The sequence below is a fragment of the Kryptolebias marmoratus genome, linkage group LG8 (genome assembly GCF_001649575.2).
Source record: "Kryptolebias marmoratus isolate JLee-2015 linkage group LG8, ASM164957v2, whole genome shotgun sequence".
NCBI lineage: Eukaryota > Metazoa > Chordata > Actinopteri > Cyprinodontiformes > Rivulidae > Kryptolebias > Kryptolebias marmoratus.
Window position 1 is genome coordinate 22,530,895 of NC_051437.1, and position 19,838 is coordinate 22,550,732.

General features: G+C 40.2%; 3 protein-coding genes across 3 annotated transcripts; 1 reads left to right on the forward strand and 2 right to left on the reverse strand.

Moving 5' to 3' along the window:
• Positions 1-605: 605 nt before the first annotated feature.
• On the reverse strand, positions 606-4,005 carry LOC108233078 (probable LIM domain-containing serine/threonine-protein kinase DDB_G0286997). The gene is made up of 4 exons (XM_017411258.3): positions 3,685-4,005; positions 2,855-2,910; positions 1,751-2,077; positions 606-956 (listed from the first exon to the last, which is right to left on the reverse strand). Exons 2-4 carry the CDS (start codon positions 2,901-2,903, stop codon positions 739-741), a joined length of 594 nt encoding a protein of 197 aa, XP_017266747.2. The 5' UTR covers positions 2,904-2,910; positions 3,685-4,005; the 3' UTR covers positions 606-738.
• Positions 4,006-7,141: 3,136 nt separating this feature from the next.
• Positions 7,142-13,086, reverse strand: wdr6 (WD repeat domain 6). Its single transcript, XM_017411255.3, has 6 exons — positions 12,768-13,086; positions 12,312-12,476; positions 9,364-12,031; positions 9,053-9,130; positions 8,538-8,654; positions 7,142-8,296 (listed from the first exon to the last, which is right to left on the reverse strand). Exons 1-6 carry the CDS (start codon positions 12,835-12,837, stop codon positions 7,417-7,419), a joined length of 3,978 nt encoding a protein of 1,325 aa, XP_017266744.1. The 5' UTR covers positions 12,838-13,086; the 3' UTR covers positions 7,142-7,416.
• Positions 13,087-13,223: 137 nt separating this feature from the next.
• LOC108233077 lies at positions 13,224-18,117 on the forward strand. The gene is made up of 5 exons (XM_017411257.3): positions 13,224-13,287; positions 13,519-13,843; positions 15,110-15,156; positions 15,303-15,471; positions 17,338-18,117. Exons 2-5 carry the CDS (start codon positions 13,639-13,641, stop codon positions 17,694-17,696), a joined length of 780 nt encoding a protein of 259 aa, XP_017266746.1. The 5' UTR covers positions 13,224-13,287; positions 13,519-13,638; the 3' UTR covers positions 17,697-18,117.
• The last annotated feature ends 1,721 nt before the right edge of the window (positions 18,118-19,838 follow it).

Here is a 19,838-nt window from a genome sequence, read left to right on the forward strand (position 1 = left end):
CTGTATGTGTAAAATGAATCTACTTGACAAAAAAATGTAGTTATAATGGAAATGAATCGAAGCAGTGAAAGGTAAAGGTTGTTGAATGTCAGCTCACATGAGACAGGGAGAACGTGTGTGTTTGAGGTCAGCAAACACACACTCTCTCTCTCTCTCTCTCTCTCTCTCTCTCTCTCTCTCACACACACACACACATACACACACATGGATGGACAGAGGTGGGGACCAGCCTTGAACTCTGCCCATTGAAGCTTATTTACACCCCGTTTCCCCTCTCATTCAGAGCCACTGTATGCCTCTATTATCCCTACTCACCTTTCAGACGTATGTGTGTGTGACAGAGAGAAAGTTAAAGAAGTGGAAAGAAAGAGTGAAACTAACTGAAAAATTAATGTTTCACTTTGAATCTTCTCTAATATGTTCCACTTTCAAAATCCACTATTAAAACTGTCAAGAGAAATTTAAATGGTGTAGGTCTATAAAAAAGAATAAAACAGCCGAGCCTGGTGTCTGATCTTCTAGTCACTAAAGATTTAATGAAAAGTTCCCTTTAGTGAAGTTTTATTAACAAAAAATCCAGGGGAAATATATTAAATCTTCACGCTGTTTTAATCTTCAAAGATTGAAAAACTTAAATATAGTGATACACGCAGAGGTCTCGTGAAACTTCCATCACCGTTTCATTTAAAACACTGTTTGTGTACAAACATTACATGTTGTTGACATAAATTAGAGTCTTCAGTAGTGTATCTGTTTCAAAAGCAGTAAGAGGTTCCTGACGCGTTCGGCTCGGCAGTGAGGAGAGTGATGCAGCGGCAGCTCAAAGAAGGAGAAAGTGAAGCTTCGGGAGAAGCTCAGGTTGGTGATGGGGCGTAATGGTGGCAAACGAGGAGGGCGAGGAACCCGGTGCTGTGGCAGGACCCTCCGTCTCGCCTGCAGGTCTCTGCTGACCCCACCTACATGGAGAGAAATGACAGGTGACTGAAACAGATGTTAACATCTCCAGCAGCTTTGACCAGCTTCACATCTGTACCTTTTTACCCAACAGGTCAGATGCTTTCTTATTGTTATTTGTTGTTATTTAAAGTCTAAAATATGCTCACTGTCTTTCTGCTATATACTTCAGTGTTAAACAAATGATTGTACAGTGCTGCAGCAACTTTTGCCACGTCTCAGAAATATGTTTTTATATCTCTTTAAGCATTATACCCTGGTACGTAAAGTGGTTCAGTAAAATGGCTCACCAGAAAATCAAATAAACTGGATTGTTACTGAATGTCCTGTTTTGAAAGGTCAGCTTGTATGCTGAGAAAAAAACAAAACAAAAACATTTACACCTTATATAACAGTGGTGTCCAGTCCTGGTCCTGGTCCTGGTCCTGGTCCTGGAGGGCCACTATCCTGCATGTTTTAGATGTTTCTCTGCTTTGACACACCTGATTTGAATGAATGAGTGATTAAAAGGCTTCTGCAGAACTTGAAGACCTGCTGAAGAGCAGGGAAACAGCTAAAACACGCAGGATGGTGGCACTCCAAGATCAGCATTAGTCACCACTGTTGTTTAAGGAAATAAACATAAAAGAAAACTTGTATAGGGTCTCTATATAATGTGCCCAACCAACTTTAAAAGAAGCAAATCAGTGAAAATATCCACCACCACCTCCGCCATCATTATCACCACCATCAAGAGTGGAAAGAAAAGGAAAGGAATCAACCCCTAATCAAGCTTCAGTCACATGCTTCGTTATACCTGCATTGTTCTGAGCGACCACCAGGCACAGAGATGGGATCTCAGAGCTGAAACTTGAACGTTCTTCATCTTCTTCTTGCTTCCCACGATGAGTGGTAGGCGTGGGCCGCGGGACAGGAGGGGGTGAGGGTGGAAGGGGAGGGGGCCGTGGAGGAGGAAGGGCTGGGGGAATCGTGGTGAAGGAGGACTCAACGTGAGCAAGGCCTCCCCAAGGTGTCATGGTGGTGTCTGAGAGGAGGATGGAGGACGGCGCTGGGTGAGGATGAACTGAGGAAGAGCCCTGCTGCTGCTGCTGGTTATGTTTTCTGCGACTGGTCAGACGGGGCACTGGAAGGACAGAGAGGTGAACCAGCAGATGTAAAAAAAGAAATTATAATTTCAAAATTTTCTGCACATGGAAGTTTGTTTCAATGTAGTTTGCTTTCTTTATATAGCACCCCTTTGTAAAGAGATGGTAAGCAAAGGAAGCAATTTATATCAAATATTCCCTGTGACTTTTGCAGTTTTTTTTTCTCAGCCTCATTATGTCCTTATTTCAGTGAGTCAAAGTTTAAACAAGCTTTAACACTGATGACTAAACAGCTGTAGATGGGACTCAACATCTTTAGTTGTAACCTAAAATGAATGGCCTTTAGGCAGAGTGCATGTTTATGGAGTCATGGCCAACTGTGGGGCTACTGGGGGCTTTGTTTTTTTATCATATTGCTGGTTTGTAAAAATGTAAAACCTTTTATTCAGAAGACTGCTTCTCCATGCCTCAGAATGAATTCAGTGATTTGCTGTGTTGTTTAAATAATCCTTTTAGCATGTTACACTCCACTTCATCCTAACAAACCTCGCAAATTTAGAGCAGCAGTCCTCATCAGCTTCCTTGTTTTAATTAGCTGAATATATGAACTTCTAAGCTTAAGACATGCCTGGTATGACCTGTGGTGAGATCCTTCTTCCTGCTCATTATGTGCCTGGATGTCCTGTTTTTTGTAAGATTTTATCATGTAGTGCTTTAAATAAAGTGTCTTCAGTCTCAGTTTCATGTCCCAGCCCAATAAGCAGGGTTGTAACAAGTAAAATAGTACAACATTAGTGTTAATAAGAAGTGATTACCCGTTTTGCTCCCAGATGAACCAATAAAAGGCAGTCGGTTGCGAGACATCACAAACCTGAGAGCCAGAAACCAAAATTAGCATCGCCTTAAACCATTCCAGAGTTTCTAAAACCATGTTTGCACTTTGTTCTTATTTATACAGACGGCAAAAAAATATGAAAGAACATTTTTTTTTCTAATGGCAATTAGTGTTTTATTTTTAACAGCTTTAGAAATATCTGAATCTTTTCTTTTTATTTCCAGTTTATTTCACTCAATAACTGCAAAATGTCATGCCTCCAATCATCATCCAGGTTTCCAAAAGTTTTATTTTACTGATATATCTTTTAATTGGGTTAAATGTTGTAAGATTTAATAAATTTGCTCAAAATCTCCCATATGGTAATCATTAAAATACATTAATATTCCCCCTCAGATTACAGTTTTTCCTTCTTTGTTTATATCTGTTCCATCAGCCTCAGTTGTTCTGAGTGCCATTTAATCCTGGGAGTGCCTGAGCGTGACATTTTCAGCTGTGGCTGAATTACAAACATGTGAACACGTCTGAGCTCATGATGCACTTTATGCCTGTTTGCAGCCTCATTCATGACTGTTTAGGCTGCGTTTCAAATGCAAAACGTAGTTTACTGTGAGTGACAAGCTGAAATTGGAGACGAGGAACAATCACTCTGCCAAACATCCAGATAAGAGAGAAATTCAGTAAAAATGTTCTGCTTTCATACAAAGCTGACATTTTCAGAGAGCGAGCCTGGGACGAAGTTTAAAGACAGGAAATAAACAAAATCAGAATCAGTAATGGAAATCTTAAAGTGTGTGTGTGTGTGTGTACCTCTTTGATAGATGCAGAATGTCACTCGTTCTGCACTTTGACAGCTGCACTCTTATGCCTCTTTGCTCTCATGGGTGATGCAAAACATCCTTCGCAGTTACACGCCGACACTTGGGCCTTAAGAAGATGCAGGGACAATTTTCCTACTGGCACTTCATCACTGCAGATGGTGATGACTTCTCAGGCTGAAATCCATAAGTTATTTCCTCTCTGCCCACATGTTGTCTAAGATTAAAAAAAAAAAGGCTAACAACACAGATTTCCTTCCAAAATAAAACTTAGAACAAAAACAAATCGCAGCATTGGCAAGCATCTGTTTGTTCCTTCTTCTGCCATTTCAGGCATCAGCTGGAACCCTCTGAATCTTTACTTTTATCCTGTCGTCAGGCTGACTTTCATCCTACCTCCTCACTTCTCTCATCTGTTTTTCACTTTATATATGACAGCAACGGGCACAAAGGTCACGACGGGAAACAGGATCCTGGAGCTTTCATCTGTTTTGTCTTCATGTTCCAGCTTTTCTACAACCACTTGGCCCCATTCCCCACCGTCACTTTCCCCACCCTCTCTTTCTCTTCTTTCATTGTGAGCGCTGTTAGTGAAATGGACACTTGACAAAAGGTAACATGAGACAAGATTTAAACTTTAAATATTCATGGGTACCTTCAGCCTGCACCTTCAAGGGCCCTGACCTAAATAAACACGTCCATACAAACATAAAAGATGGTTTCCAAATGTTTAGGCACCTACATGCTGTGCAAAAGCTTTAGCCCTTATTTCTTTACATTTTGTATCAATGAACCAGACTTTCCTGTAATATTTTAAAGACCTCTAGTTCTCCAAGTTTTCCAGAGGATTTCCGAAAATTTTGTTTTTAATTTTGGTTGATTTTTCACTCATTTTCTGTCACCTTCTTCTATCTGACCATGATAACATAATCTGCAGCACATTTCCTAAACAAAACAAAAGTGTGAGGTCTAAAAAAACTCTCTACAGCAAATGAACCATATCTGAAAGTCATAATTAATCAAAAGAGAAACATCCAGCAAAGATTTGAGACATCACCTTTTAGTTAATCAGTTACTTTATCTCAACTTCTCAGCCAACAGCTCTTTAGGAATCACCTTCTTGGTGCTATAATACTATTTTATGATTCTGAAACTGTGTTATATGTGATATTTTTCATAGGAACAGAAATGGGAACAAATTGTGTTTTGGTGACAGGCTGATGGTAGCACAGAGCCAAAAATGTGGTTTAAATTTTTAAAGAGTCCTGCACTGGACTGAATTATGAGTGGAAAGCAATCAAAGTTCAAATAAATCTTTTAAAGGACTTCCAGAATGCCTGGAGAAATACTGATCAAGTTTCTGTAATCAAACTAGTAAAGAACAACTTCATGAAGTTAAAGATTTTAGTCAAAAATATTTTTGTTTTCAACGTCTCAATAAATCTATAACAATATGTTTAATTTGGATATATATATCTGGACAAATATCACATCTACGTGGCTGTTATTCCTGCAAAAGGATCCTAGTTTGCTGTTTTATTTGCTGCCTGTAAAGCACTTCTCCTCGGAAGTCTGTCCTCAGAGTTTAAATGCTGCTCAGGTCAGCGTACAGTGAGGGGAATGAACCTTCTTGTGTCTTCTCGTGAGACGCTTAATCTGCCGTTATAGGATTATCACCTTATCAAGTTACCTTCCAGAATTTGCTGAAGAGCTGTAAAATTTAATAATTCACAAAACCAGAATGTAAGAGCAAACATATCAAAAGCTCGATCAGTCTATTGTAATCCTGTCACATTCAGAAAAACTGGTCCTTTTGTGCTTTCAGAACCAATTTTATTGTCTTGTTTTGATCTTCATTTAAATCCTTGCATGTAATGATTTACAAATAGGCATTTGCTTGTCCTCAGAAGGAAAAAGGTGCCAACAAACTGACCAAGTAAACATATTTATGAGCAGATAACAAGAAGCACAAGTGCGCACATACACACAGGTGACTAACTGTGATTCCAGACCAGCAGTCTTTGATCCAGACTTATCATGTGCACACTCTAATCTGCAATTTATGACATTTCATGTGACGTATGTGAACGTGCCGCAAGCTGTCTCACACTTCATCAGACACAGTTACATTTGCATTCCAGGGAGACGCATAAACACACAGAAGAAATATGCAAATTACATAAACAGTATCATGTCAAACTGCCACATAAGCAGCAATAACACTTAAAATGGTGGCTTTTAAATATATACTGCAATATTTGTGCTTATAGTTTGTCATTAAACAGTTGCTATGACCAATAATTCACCTCATTTTGACTTTTTTGTTTGTAGAGATTCTGCATAAACTGATCAACCTCTGAGAAAGTGGTTGAGACAAAATTAATCAGTTGTTTTTTTCTTCTATAGTTGAAGCTGTTTTTTTTTCCATCTTTCTCATGTCCAAGTCATGCATTTTTAAGAGCATAACTGATGAGGAAAAGAGCATGTTTTCACTCACTCAGTCTAGGTTTGAGGGCAAAAAAACAACAACAAACAAATAAAATTGTGAAAAGAAATTTGTTCAATTCAAAAAATATACCAAAAAATTACAGACTGATTTGTTGGTACCCTTAAAGAGACTATTACTCTTTGCATTCTAGGGACTCAGAAGAATTGTAGATACTGTTGTTTAAGATGAAGGCAACATGACCATCTTCTAGCAGCTTCATAATTCTGTCACCTCGGTTGCCAATATAATTAAAAAGTAGAAGGTTCATGGGATTGTAGACATCCTCCAAGGACATGGACACAATAAGAAATGCAACCCCAGGTTGATCAGATGAACAGTGAAGATGGTAACCATCTAAAACCATTTAAGCCAAACTCCAAACTCAAAGTACGCCACTTTCTGATCGAACCGTCTGTTGAATTTTGAATCATAATGAGCTTCATGGAAGAAGACCCAGGAAGGCTCTACTACTGACAGAAAAACACAAAAAAGCCAAACAGGAATTCACCAAAATGCATTTTGACAAGCCCCAAAGTTTCCAGGGCTGATGAGACAAAGACTGGAGCTCTCTGGCCAGTTGCATCAGTTTTTGATTATTGTGGAAGGACACCAACAATTTTATCCATGTCGGTAAATCCACGTGTTCTGAAATATTTCGAACATTGAAAATCAAGAGCTTCTTTCTTAGACGGATGAAACTCGACACACTGCATCAAAAATAACTCCGGTCCTCTTTCAGCAGTTTGTTGTCATTCCCCGAAGAATGCCACAGATGACAAAAACATAAAACAGATGATTTTAATGTTCTTATGTAACAGCAATAAAAAATTGAAGCTATCCTTGATGAGCACCAAAATGCATTTGGTGTGTTATTACAAGAATTAATGCGGTCTTTTGTTTTCAAGCAAATTAGTACCGTTTTTTCAGTCATCAACCTGAAACTTAATTGGAGAAAAATAAAACCATTAAACTGTCTTTAATATTTTTTTTTGTTAGAACTTTCATCAGTATTTTTAAATAAACAAAACATTTTGCAAACTTGTTTTGTTCACATTAATAAACTGCGTAAGTAATATGTAAATCTGAACAAGAAATCTGGAAAATATCTTTATTTTGAAAATCTTTTGATTAGTGGAATAGCGTTCAAGAAGATTTTCAAATTTATACTATAAATAAAATGATCAACATGTTCTTTGGAAAGCGATTGTAAAAACCACTGCAGTGTTTTGACTTTAATTATGCTGGCTGTTTCAGAAAAGTCACTTGAACTCGCTGGTTCTCCTTTTCTCCTTTCTCTGCATCCATCTCTGTGTTTCTGATTCTCAGTAGCTGGAGGCCCTGACCACAGACCAGCACCCATCCTATTTTTGGTGTCTTTTTCCTGCTCCCACAGGAAGTCTTTGAACCCATCTTCCCATCTGTATCATCACCAGTTGTCTCACAGCCTTTTCCATCACTGCTCTGACAAACTGGGTCAACTTTCCCCTCACATTCTGCATTTACCTGCTCAGTCTCAAATCCTGTTATTCCCTTCTTATCTCCTTCCTTCCCGTCCCACACTGCAAGCCCTGCAGCATCAGCAACATGGGAGAACAGTGCCCCTCTGTGGCTTATATTGGTACTGCTGACCTTCCACAGGCAAACCCTCTGATCTGAGGATGTAGAGACCAGGAGGCCAGGACTCAGGAGCTTCAGGGCAGTAAGAGGGGCAGCGTGGGCCAGCGGGATGTGGGACTGGGTGAGCAGCTGAAGCTGAATCTGGTGGGAAGACTCGGCTTGTGCTTGTGGTAACGTGTGAGCGTTACAAATCTGTGAAAATCCTCTGCTGCCCCCAATCTTCTCGTCTTCTGGGTACTGCACCCTAACTGTGGACACTGTCAGCTGCCCATCATCTCCACCACTTGCAACAGTTACTAGGCAACCGCCCTCTGGTCGTCCCAGTTTCTCTGCCCAAACAGCCAATGAGTTGACGCCACTCTGGTGGGCGGGAATGTCGAGGCAGGGGATTGGTGGGGTTGGAGCACCACTTGAATTATCAGTTGATGAGAACTGAGCTTCAGTCAAATGCCACACGGCGATTTTCCCATCTGTTGCAGCACTAAACAGCAGTTTAGACCTGCGAGAGGAACAAAGCAAGCTTATTTAAAAAGCCCAATTAAAACAACATAAGTTTACTCAAAAACTTGGACAGTTTAAATTAACCAAGCAGTGCAATAAAATAACATTTCATAAAAAGAGCACACACAGAGACAGTTACATGATTTCCCACCTTTCATGGCGGCAATCAGTAATTATATGATCTAAGAAGCGAGGTGCACTGTAATGTCTGCAAACAACGTAAACAAAGGTGAGCTCACCTGTTGCCTTCGTCATTCTCCAGGCTGCAGGTGGCGACACTGAGCACACAGCGCTGGTGGTAAAATGTCTCCCACAACAAGTCAATTTGATTTCCAACCTCACTGACAGAAAACAGTCTGGAAAGACAGCAACAAAACTGCATGTATGTAGGTAAATGAATGACATATGTGTACATGAAGAGAGAAATGCTTAACAATCAGGAAAATAAACACGCAAATATGCTCCTCATTTCTTAATTATTATACAAATTTGCATGTATATTCAAGCACAAAAGGCAATTTGTTGTTCAGAACATGTACATTTCTAAAAACAAAGGTGAGTTTAATCCAACCTAATTGGACTTTTTCTGTTCTAAATTTATTTTACTGCAATAAAAGAGCAAACATGAAGGTAAGCAGAAACTGCAAATAACCATTTCCTCTTCGCTGAGTGTTTAAAATGAGTAAGAACATTAAAGCATTTTTTATTCTGCTTTTCTTTTTCAACTTCCAAGAATAAAACGAATGAAACCCACCTGACAGCCCCATCACTACAGGACAGAGCCAGGAGGACACAGTCCATCCTCTCTTCCAGTACTTCGATGGAGACGTATCTAAAAGCACACAAACACAAATTATTAAACTTCTACCTTCTTATACAGCAATAAATTATATTTCAATTGTTGGAGCAAACCTCACTCCTGCGTCACATATAGAGGCTTTTAAAACATAAATGCCTTTTTTAGTTACAATCACAGCAAACCACCACCAACAGCTAATCCTGGTACCAATACAGAATGGACAACAGCGTCAGCTTAAATCTCACGTTAACTATATCAAAACTTGCCTTGTTTCTGGGTCCATTTTCACTGTTTTGTGTCGGTTCCGCCTCCGTTCCCACTCTGTGTCTAATCGGTGGCTTGCCACCTGGACTACCTGACAGGAAGGAGTCCGTCTCTGTCTGTCCCAGAGGATCAGCAGCCGATAACACTGTATCTGAGCTCGGCCGCCAGCTGACAGCAGCAAGGCAGAGAGAGCTGTTGTCTGGTTTTTGCTCCCTCTCTCTGGGCGTGTTATTGCTGTCACTGTGCGCACACCTGAGATGTGGTCCGTGAGCACTGAGAGGACTCTGATGACACCAGAAACTGGATTTACTGCCAGGACAGCTAAGCTGGTGTCCTCTCCTCCTGTAACCACTATCTCCCAACACCCTTTCCCTCCTCCCATCTCACACTCCTCATTTTCACTGATATTTGTGTCACATTTTGTGTGAATGTCATTTCCAAACTCCTCAATCCTCCCCAGCCTGCATACACACCAGATCCCCCTCCCATGGATGCCCTCTCTCAAGCTCCACCCTGCAGCCCCTCCCTCCTTCTCAGCCCAGCCAAGCGTCTCTCCGGGGGGCTGCGAAGTCAGTACTGCTCCCTGCTTGATGTAGACCAAAGCTCCATATCCGGACCAGATCCCTGTGTGTGGCGTCCAGAGGCTCCAAGAGCGATGCCCTCCACCACATGGCACGGCCATCAGCCTCTCCTGCCTCACAGGGTCCCAAATCACAAAATGAGCAGCGTGGAAGCCGGCAATGACAAATCTGGCTTCTCTCTCCTCAGCCTCGGCTATAAAATTCTGTTCTCCATCCTCAGCCACCCACTGATTTTCACTTTTCTCCTCCTCAACTGGAATTTCAGATTCTAGAAATAAAATCTTTTCAACCCACTCCATACCTTTACAGGCCCTTTGGACTCGAAGCACCTCCAGCTGAAGCTTTTCTTTCTCAGAACTACCATCTTGTCGGCTCTCCTCGGGTTGTTTTCTATTCACTTTGAAAACCCTCACACAGCCGTCCTTACCAGAGCTGTAGAACAATCCTTGGTATTCACACACTGAAGTGATGCCATTTTTCCCGTGCACCCCAAAAAGACAGCTCAGTGGCTGCAGCTCATGAACGTCTCTGCTTTCTTCCTCTTGTTCGTCACTGACAACTTTCCTGTTCCTCAGCACTTCCTCGTCCCCTTTCTTCTGCTCAGTATCCTCTCCTTCCCTAAACAAAAGTAAGGAGCCTCTCCTGTCTCCACAAACCCAAAGGAGCTTCTCCAAACTAAGCTGGAGGAGAACTGCAGCTGTGAGCCAACGCTTAGCGCACTGAGGTAGGCGAAAAAGTGGAAGAGATGTCACATGAAAATCTATGCAACAGGTTTCATTTATTTTTACATCTATACACCAGCGATAGACAAGTCCTTCAGCGCCTGATGCTAGCAAATAGACATAATCTTTTCCCTTTTGCCAAATAACACTATGAATCTTCCCTGATCCACCTGTAAGACTGATTCCAGACTCTGGATGAGTATTGGAAAACACCCATAAGGATCCGCTGAGGTTTCCCACAGCACACAAATTAACCGTGGTGGCTGAATCTTTTACAACAACAGGTATTGTGTCCATCACACAATAGAAATGGAACTCTGGAGGCCCTTGCCATAATGTTTCCCACTTTCCATCACTGTATTGGCAAACTATTCCTCTGTCAGCGCAAACTACAAACTGACTCCAGCTTGTGTTGTCATCTACCCCTCGTGCTATACAAACTACTTTCGGCAGGCCGTGATCAGGAAATTTTAGGTCAGTTAGTTTTTCTGTTGTTGTCTCATTCATGTTCTCCTTATTCTGCTCACTGTCTTCCACTTTCCACAGCCTGACCCCCCCATCTGCCCCTCCTGTCACTACCCATCTCTTATCATCTCCCATCACATCACTGACTGCCAGAGCACGGACACCTCCTGCTCGATGGCCCTTCAGAGTGCGAATCACCTTCCCACCACCGGCCAAGTCCCAGAGTAAACAGGCCCCGTCCTCCCCAGCACTGAACACTCTTTCTGGAGAAAGATGCATTGAGAAGACTCTGGCTTGGTGACCGTAAAGGATTCTTAAACAAGTTGGGTTCAAGTCCCCACAATTCCCTCCTAGGCCACCTAACGCACCGACACCCCAGACTCGAACACTGCGGTCATCTGAGGCCGAAGCCAGATGTCCTTTCTCCTGGAGGTAAGAGATGCTGAAGATGACGCCACTGTGACCTGATAGACGCCGCTCAACTGGAGCTTTAAGCCCAGAATTGTTCATTTCATCATCTCCCCCTGGTTTCCAAATGACCAGCTGGTTGAAAATGGTCCCTCCTACTAAGACAGTATCCGCCCAGGATTCATGTGCCAGGAGAAGGGCGGAATACAGCAAACAACTCTCAAAGCAAGAGCACTGAACCAGCACATGTCCTGAAACAACATCCAGAAGAAGAGCACTGTTGTGGGCGACAGCCACACAGAGCAGAGACTGTTTGTCTTTGGAGAGCCAGCGAGCATCCAAGGCCCAGTCCCGTAGCTCCAAGAGGGGGCCCAGGATCTCCAAACGCAGGCGTTCCACATCCTGGAAATCCACATGGAGCCTCACCAGCCTCACAGCCTTTCCTCCAAACACCGCCAAGTCCTGGAAATACGGCTCTGAGGTAGAGTTCTTGTCTAGGAAATGACAGTGAAGAAGAGGTCCTGTAAATTTAGTTTCATGACCAAACATTGAATGTATCTCTAAAGATAAACAGTTTTTATACAGACATGGTTAACATATAACAATATTTTTAATGTTTATAGTTTCCCTTATTTCCTGTAATCGCAAACATTTCTGCAGATTGCCAACAAAATAATTGATTTTCTAATTAAGACATTTCATTACAACTTTTATGACAGTAAAATGATCAAATTGTAATGAGTAACAATGAGTACAAGCGTCTGATGTGCTCACCATGTTCCCTCTGTCTGTGGATTACTGTGGTGGAGCTCTGTGGTGGAACAACAGCCTGACTTCTTGGTCTTATCCCATGGATTCTGTAATGCTGGAGGACACTAAGTGAAACGCTGGCTTTAGGATGAGGCTTGAGACTGTACACTGACAAAACTGGACCTTCACCTGACAGAGAGGAAAAGAATAATATATGGATGTTTTTAAGAAGTGTTTCACTTATTTATTAACAGAAGATTGACTGTATTCCTTAAGCCATGGATTTATTTATTTACCACTCTCAAATATGAGTTACAATGCTGTTATTATTAGCTTGTAGACTGATCAGGTCCATTAGAATTTTCTTTTGGATCTACAGCACAAATGTCAATCAAATAACTATACAAATATAGCCACATAATTTTCAAAATAATGTATTTTCCTTTTTAGCATATCACTAAAAATAACTTGTATGCTTACCTGTAACTAAAAAATCGCCCTGAAGGAATTCCAAACCTGTGATTGGAGCTACAAGGGCGGCTGTCTCCATTTCTTAATTTTTAAAGACTTTAAAAGCCTTTCAATTAGCAAAACAAGCTAACAGCAGGAGCATTCTTGTACCATTTAATATTGGTACAAAGGAATAAATTTAAATGTTCCCATTTAATAACAAGTCGGAGTCCCGCTTACGTCTTTTAAAGATTTAAACAAAAGTTTAAGTTTCAAATATCCATTTTATCAAGTTTATTTTGTTGCACAAGAAGCAACCTTAACCCCCATGTGTTTTAGTTCTGTTTCCTGTCACAGTTCAACCAATCAAGCTACAGTACTGGTTTTTTGAACTCCGATTGGCTAGAGAAAGAAACTAAGCCACGTTGATTGGCTGAAAGAACGCACGTGACCAACATGCGAAGAGTTGTGATGCATTAAGTGTTTTCTGTTAAAGAAAAATAGATTTTGTTGATCGGAGATGCATCAAGATGAAAAATTTATAATCAGGGTATTTAACATTTGTTTATAGATTCATTTTGTTTAACGTTAGCTAAAATTTTAACTGAAACGTTATCATTTTACTAACACAACATTGGCTATATTTGTTTCGTTTCATTGTTTTAATAGTTTAATTTTAATTCTGATACAATGTTAGAAAGCTCTATATGAGAGCACATTCTTTAAATATCGTTAAATGTTCAAATTTCAATTTCAACTTTTCTTCTTCTTCTTTCCCTAGCAGTACCACCGCTAGGAACGCATTTTCGCAGGGGACGCGAACGCATCACGAGGCAGTCTAGTAGGCGAGAGATTTTCTTCTGCTCGTTAGGTAGCGGTCCAGTTAACTTTGCAGCTAATTATGCCCGGAAAATGCAAATTCCAAGACTCCTGGCTCACAAAGGACGCTTTTAAGGACTGGCTGGTTAAGGATGCCGGTGACATTCACTTCGCTCGGTGCTTGGCCTGTTGTAAATCAATCAAACTTCAGACCATGGGCGAGGCTGCTCTCACCAGCCACGCAGGGGGAGCTGGCCACAAAGCGGCGGTCCGCAAGCTGCTGGAAGGTTAGTAAGACATCTGACCGACATGCCTGCAGTTGTGTGTCAAGGTTTCTGCAGTCACACACATTGTGCCTGTTTGTCTGCCTGTTGTGTCTTTCTGCTCCTTGCATGTGCAATTAATAGTGAACACATACACTTTACTAAACAGGACATATGTGAAAGTATGCACGTTTTCATGTCACTGCTGGAGAACAAAACTTCCACATTTTATGTACATTTTCAGAAACAAATATACGACTGTGGAACTTACTCCCAACTTAATACCCATATAATGACATAAATAATACACGTATAACAGTATTTGGGGCTTATTCTTAACCATAAATGATAAAAAGCTTGACTTTTTGTTTACCCTTTACACATTCCTATAAGCCAGCTGTTACCTTTTGAGTTAAAATAACACATGATTTTAACCTATTATGTTATCATATGAATAATAGTGCATCAGAGCTATAAAAACAATACCAAAATCCAACCTAAAAACCCTACTTATTTATCAAACCAGTAAATTAACAAACCTGGTGTCATTTATGTCCCATGTTTACCAAATCACAAAGCTATCACAGGTTTCTAAAATAAGCAGCCAGTATTTTTCATCTCATGATCTTTTAGTTTTTGAAGCATCTTGTCTTTAAAATCAAAATTTTTAAAATAAACCAACTTAATGGAAAGGCGAATGAAGGAAAAAACAAATAAGTCCCCTTTGTTATTTGTTTTTTGTTGTTTTTTTAATGTCAAAATCAAATCAGTCATTAAACTATGATGTTGTTTTCTGTGTTTAAACTTATACAGAATGTGTACAAACTGAACGTATTATTTTGTTTGTTTTAATGTCTGGATGTGGGTTTACTCAGCCTAAAGACGAATCTGGTAAAACTTTGATTCAATGCCAGGTTTTAAATTTGAGTTTTGCTTTTAATTGCATTCAGAATCTTAAACCTTTTCATCACATAATGAGTAAAGTTTAAAAAAACAAAAATAACCATATGGCTTCTTTCCACTCCCACATTCTTTATATGCGTATGATCATGAAGGGTGATGAGTATGTTAGAAGTGATTACATTATCCTTTAACACTTTATGCTTCTTCACACAGAAAATATCCAGTCATTAATATGTGAGATTATCTAATTATGTTCCTATACTTTGTTTAAAGGCAGTGTTTTACCCGCTTGCACCACATGGGGGCACTGTTTGCTTATTTTTCTGGAATAAATTTACCTCAGACCCTCCCTGTTTGTCTTTGTTGCTTCTTTTTTCTTCCCTGTAGGCAAATCATTAAGTGACACTGGACAGACAAAGGGCAGCGTAAATCAGGTAAATGTTAAAAAAAAGTGTAGTAACTGGATTTCAATTTATTGTAATTTTTAAAAAACATAATACTGGTAAAATACAGGCTGAAACCCTAAATTTACACTGCAGTGTTGCTGCTCAAATTGAAAAATTTTCCACCTCCTTCTTAGGCAGAGAACAGCAAGGACCAAATCGCCATCTGCCTCCAGCGTGACGCTTTGGAAAGAATAACAGGCAGCAACTGGTCGGATCTGCACCCGAGCACCACTGCGAACTCCACCTCCCACAATGCAGCGCTGAAGGATGCAGCATTTCCTACGACCTTCTTCACAGCGCCAGGTAAACGCAGATGAGGCTCTGCGCGCTGCTTCATCATTTGTTGCCTGGAAACACGCAAAACTTTCTGATGTGAGGGGAGAAAAAAGGAACGATTTGTCTAATTAAGCTGTGATAGTTAAGATTCCATTATCTTTATGTGAATCCAGTCATTAGGTTGCTGTTACTGGGGATTGTTAAAGTAAAGCTGTCTCACTGGAAAAGGAATGTCTCAAAGCGCTTATTCCTGCTCAGCTCAGTGTTAAATAAAAATGTGAGAAAAAGAGCTGAGCTACTCATTAACAGGCTTTTTCTTTCAGGCTCTGTGTGGAAATGAGCAGTCCATATTAGCAGCCTTAATGAAATCCGATGATTCGTAGGTTAACGATTCAGTTATTAGAGTTCAGGTGAATTTAGCATGACTGTGGTCTCCTGGTCAAAACTGCAACTTTTGATTAAATAGCCTTCATCCTCCAGTTCAGACACCTGTCTAATCTGTATCAGTTCTTAATTAAGAGACAGACTAGAGGTGGGGGTTGTAATTAATTTTTTCCATCTTAACAAGAACATGAATTAATCTAAAGTGATTTAAATGATCAGAAGTCAACTGTCATTTAATGTTAATAATGCTGTGTAGAGGAACGCAAACGGTAGGACTCTGAAGTGCACTTTTTATGGTGTGCACACAACCATGACACGAAACATTACTTTCTGTATTGAAAGCCGGTGTTAAGAAGCAAATTGAAAAATTGCAGCTTTTATTAAATTAAAGGAAAAAAAAAACATGTTGACAGGAGCCACACTGTATGCGTGTATGCAGTCTGCGTACATGTTTCCACCTGGAGGAGGAAGAAGAAAAAACAGCCGGTTGTAGCTGCACTTCTAGCAAAAGAAGCAAGCAGCGTCAAAGTTTCCACGTAACTCAGAAAACAAAGTCCGCCGCCAGTTTAATGAGACGGATTTGTGTTTGCATTCGGTAGTTGAAAACCAGGTCTTGTGCACTTTGTTTCACACTTCAGAGCCATGATAAAACATGATCACTACAGCCATTCCGCCACTCTACATTGCACATTCATTGCCACAGAATCTTATGTTACTCTGTTCAGCATTCAGACTCCATTTTGGTTCACTTGGTTCCTAAAATCTTGTTTAAATGAAAACTGTTTTATGTTGCGGTGTCAGAGCAAAACCTTTTGTTTCTTTTACGCCGGAGAGATTCTATGCTCAGAGTTTTGTTTGACTTATAATTAAGGAATACATCCATAATCATTTTGTAATCCCATTGCAGGCCTCAAAATTGTAATCAAATCCAATCTGGAGGCGTGTAAAGATTTCCAGCCGTCGGGTCGACCAACAGCTTACCAGGAAATCATGATGCGTTTTCTATCCGTTGGTTACACAAGGATCTGTGACTCTTTTCTGCACACTCAGCTGTATACGACATATTAAAGTGCACAAGAAATAACAGTAAAAACACAAACAATACTTAGTACAACAAAAATGGTAACAATTGCAGAAGACTATGCACAATAAAGTAAAATAATCCATCCTTTATATTTTGATCCTGCTTGAAGTTGTGGCTAGCTGGAGCTTGTTTCGGGTACTTTCTGAACTTCTGTCGCAGTTTGCATGTTTAAAGTCATATCTGTGAAAAGTTAGCTGAACATGCATGACTTGAAGCAGAAAACAGTGTGTACATACCTGCACTCTCGTGTAAACTCACTTGTTCTTAATGGCATGAATAATCCTGTGGCGCATCATCATCATCATGATAAGCAGTACATCTTGCCTTCTCCAACTGATAGAGTTCACAAACCAGCTGCAGACTATTTCCCCTGTCAACTCTAGACGGGCTTCGCCCTTCATCCTTTCTTCCCTCTGATCTCACAGGCACTTCCAGGCTGATTAACCAGCGTCTCCACCTATCAGACTGCGAGAAAGAGGATGCCGGCCACCGCCTGGCTCTGCATGACACCTTGGACCTGTCGAGGCTGGAGCAGCAGCAGCGAGCGGACGCTCTGGAGGAGCAGCAGCAGATGAAGATCCTGGAGTGGGAGAACCGGATGAAGGTGCTTGCGTGGGAGCAGGAGCTGCTGAGGGAGAAAATGAAAGCAGCCCGGCAGAAACAGAAAGCCTTCAGGATGAAGAAGATTTACTACAGGGCTAAATTAAAAAGTCTGGGTGAAGACGTGTCACCTTCCTCCTCTAGCAGCGGTGATGAAGAAGAAAAAATTGATCTGACTGTCTGATCTGGTTTAACACTTTTAATACTCCTCTTATGTTTGTATTATTTCACCCATGTGACATGGAACTGTGACTGTTTTTATAGATTTATATAAATTGTTATATTACAGCGCATACCTTAGACTCTGTTCAGACGCTGATTAAATTCTCTAACACTACACCTTCTGGTGAGGCTTTTTTATTTGTTAAGAAAGAGTGTGGGATCAGAACCGAAAATCTTTTCCTACAGGGAATGTTGTAAAGTATGAATAAAAACTTTTAAATGGCTTTTCTTACCTTGTAAAAACAAGATAAGTATACTTTATCTGCATTTTTATCACTATAGCTTCAAAGTTACAGAAAGATGTAAAATTCTACATTTTTAAGGCAATACTATAATTAAAAGTAAACATTCCTTTAATTTTTTTAAATAATAGGCTGAGTTGTTTTCAGATATAAAAAGAAATCACCAAATCTTTTAACAAACGTATGTAGTGCATGCTAACACAAACAAATATATTTTAATAACTTGTTGAATATTGTGCACGTTGGTACATGGTTCTGAATTTTCAAAATGAAAAGTACAAATTTAATAAACTTGTTTCTGGAAAATGGATTACTTTTTTCATGTCTGACTGTTTTGCATTGCATTTGCTCTCATTTAGATATTTACTGAAGTTAACAATAAATTTATTTAGGTGACGGTCAAGACTGTAAATGAGCTACGGTCTTATTCCATAAACTCAAACAGAAGCATTTAGTTTTGTTGTTGCATCAAGATTTTCCTCTGATGGAACCAAGGAGCTTATTTTAGACCATAAGGAAACTAAAAATATCCATAAAGAAAGGGTCAAAGTGCATCACCTTTAGCTTATTTCTTATTGAAGTCCTGTTGTTTCGTCACAGGGCTTGCTCAGTGGTATGAAACTGATGAAAGTCCACCAAAGTGAAATCCAGTTGAATATTGAAAATGCTCCCAACTGTCATCAAAAGACCAAATGATGTAAATGCTTCTCTGAGAATGGATGTTGGGTTCTCGAGTGATTTCTGACAGTATTTTTTAAAAGAAGTGAAAGAAGCAGTTTTGAACTTTGGATAAACTTGCCAGCTGTTTTGACATTTAAGACTTCTGTTTTGTCTTATTTGGATGTATGGATCGTAGAACAGGATAATCTCAGGGCTGTCATATCTGTTCCCGAAGTGCTGAGGTGTTTGTGTTGTTCCACCTCACCTTCAGCTCATCAGTAAATATTTCTGATTTTACTGACAGAAGGCTTAGATAGCATCTTACTGTAGATTTGGTTGGAACAACCCTGTAAAAGTCACGTTTGGTCAATTACTTTCTGCCGCTCCTTTAAATCAGATTCTGTCAAACTGAGACGCTCGTCTGGGATGTTGTTCCCTCCCCACTTTTCAGTCTTTATGCTCAAACATTCAGCAGTGCACTTGACATTGCCATAAGGGAGTACTAGCAATCCTTCACAGCTTTGGGCAAACTACACCTTCGTGATAACCAGAGAAAAAAGTTCAGCTGCTTTCCTCTGATCTTTGAGGATAGAACTGACATTTAGCAAGAAAACCACTGGGAAATTAAAAAAAGAAGTTCATGTTGCTTGCAATTGTATCCCATCTGTGTGTGCTACAACACAGGCGTTCGACTTTTTTTATCCTTTACAATAATTTGGTAGGAAAATAAGATTTATTGGTAGGTCTTCTGATATATTCTAATCAGTTGTCATGTGTAGAGTATGTCTAATCACAGTTTGATGCCAGGTCATGCTGATACCAGACGGCTGGTTGCCTTGTTCTTTTTTTTCTGATAAGTTTTGTTATAAAAGCAGTTTCTTACAGTTTTAGGTTAGACATATTCTGCCGCTTGGGATTGTCTCATCCCTGGGATTTTATGCTCAGGGTTTCTTTTATAATAAACTGATAAAAACCAACAAGCTGGGTCTTTCCTGTCTGCGTGATCTTTTCTGCCTTGACTGCTGCATTAAAAATTCGATATGGGTGTTGCAGTATTTCGACTCGGGTTTAAATCTCCTGTTTATGCAGAACTGGTGATATTGTGTGTCAGCTGGGAGCATCCGCCTCCAGGTGACTGTATCAGGCCAGTAGCTGAGCACGGCTCTGACAGTGACAGAACACTTTGAGAGACGAAACAAGTC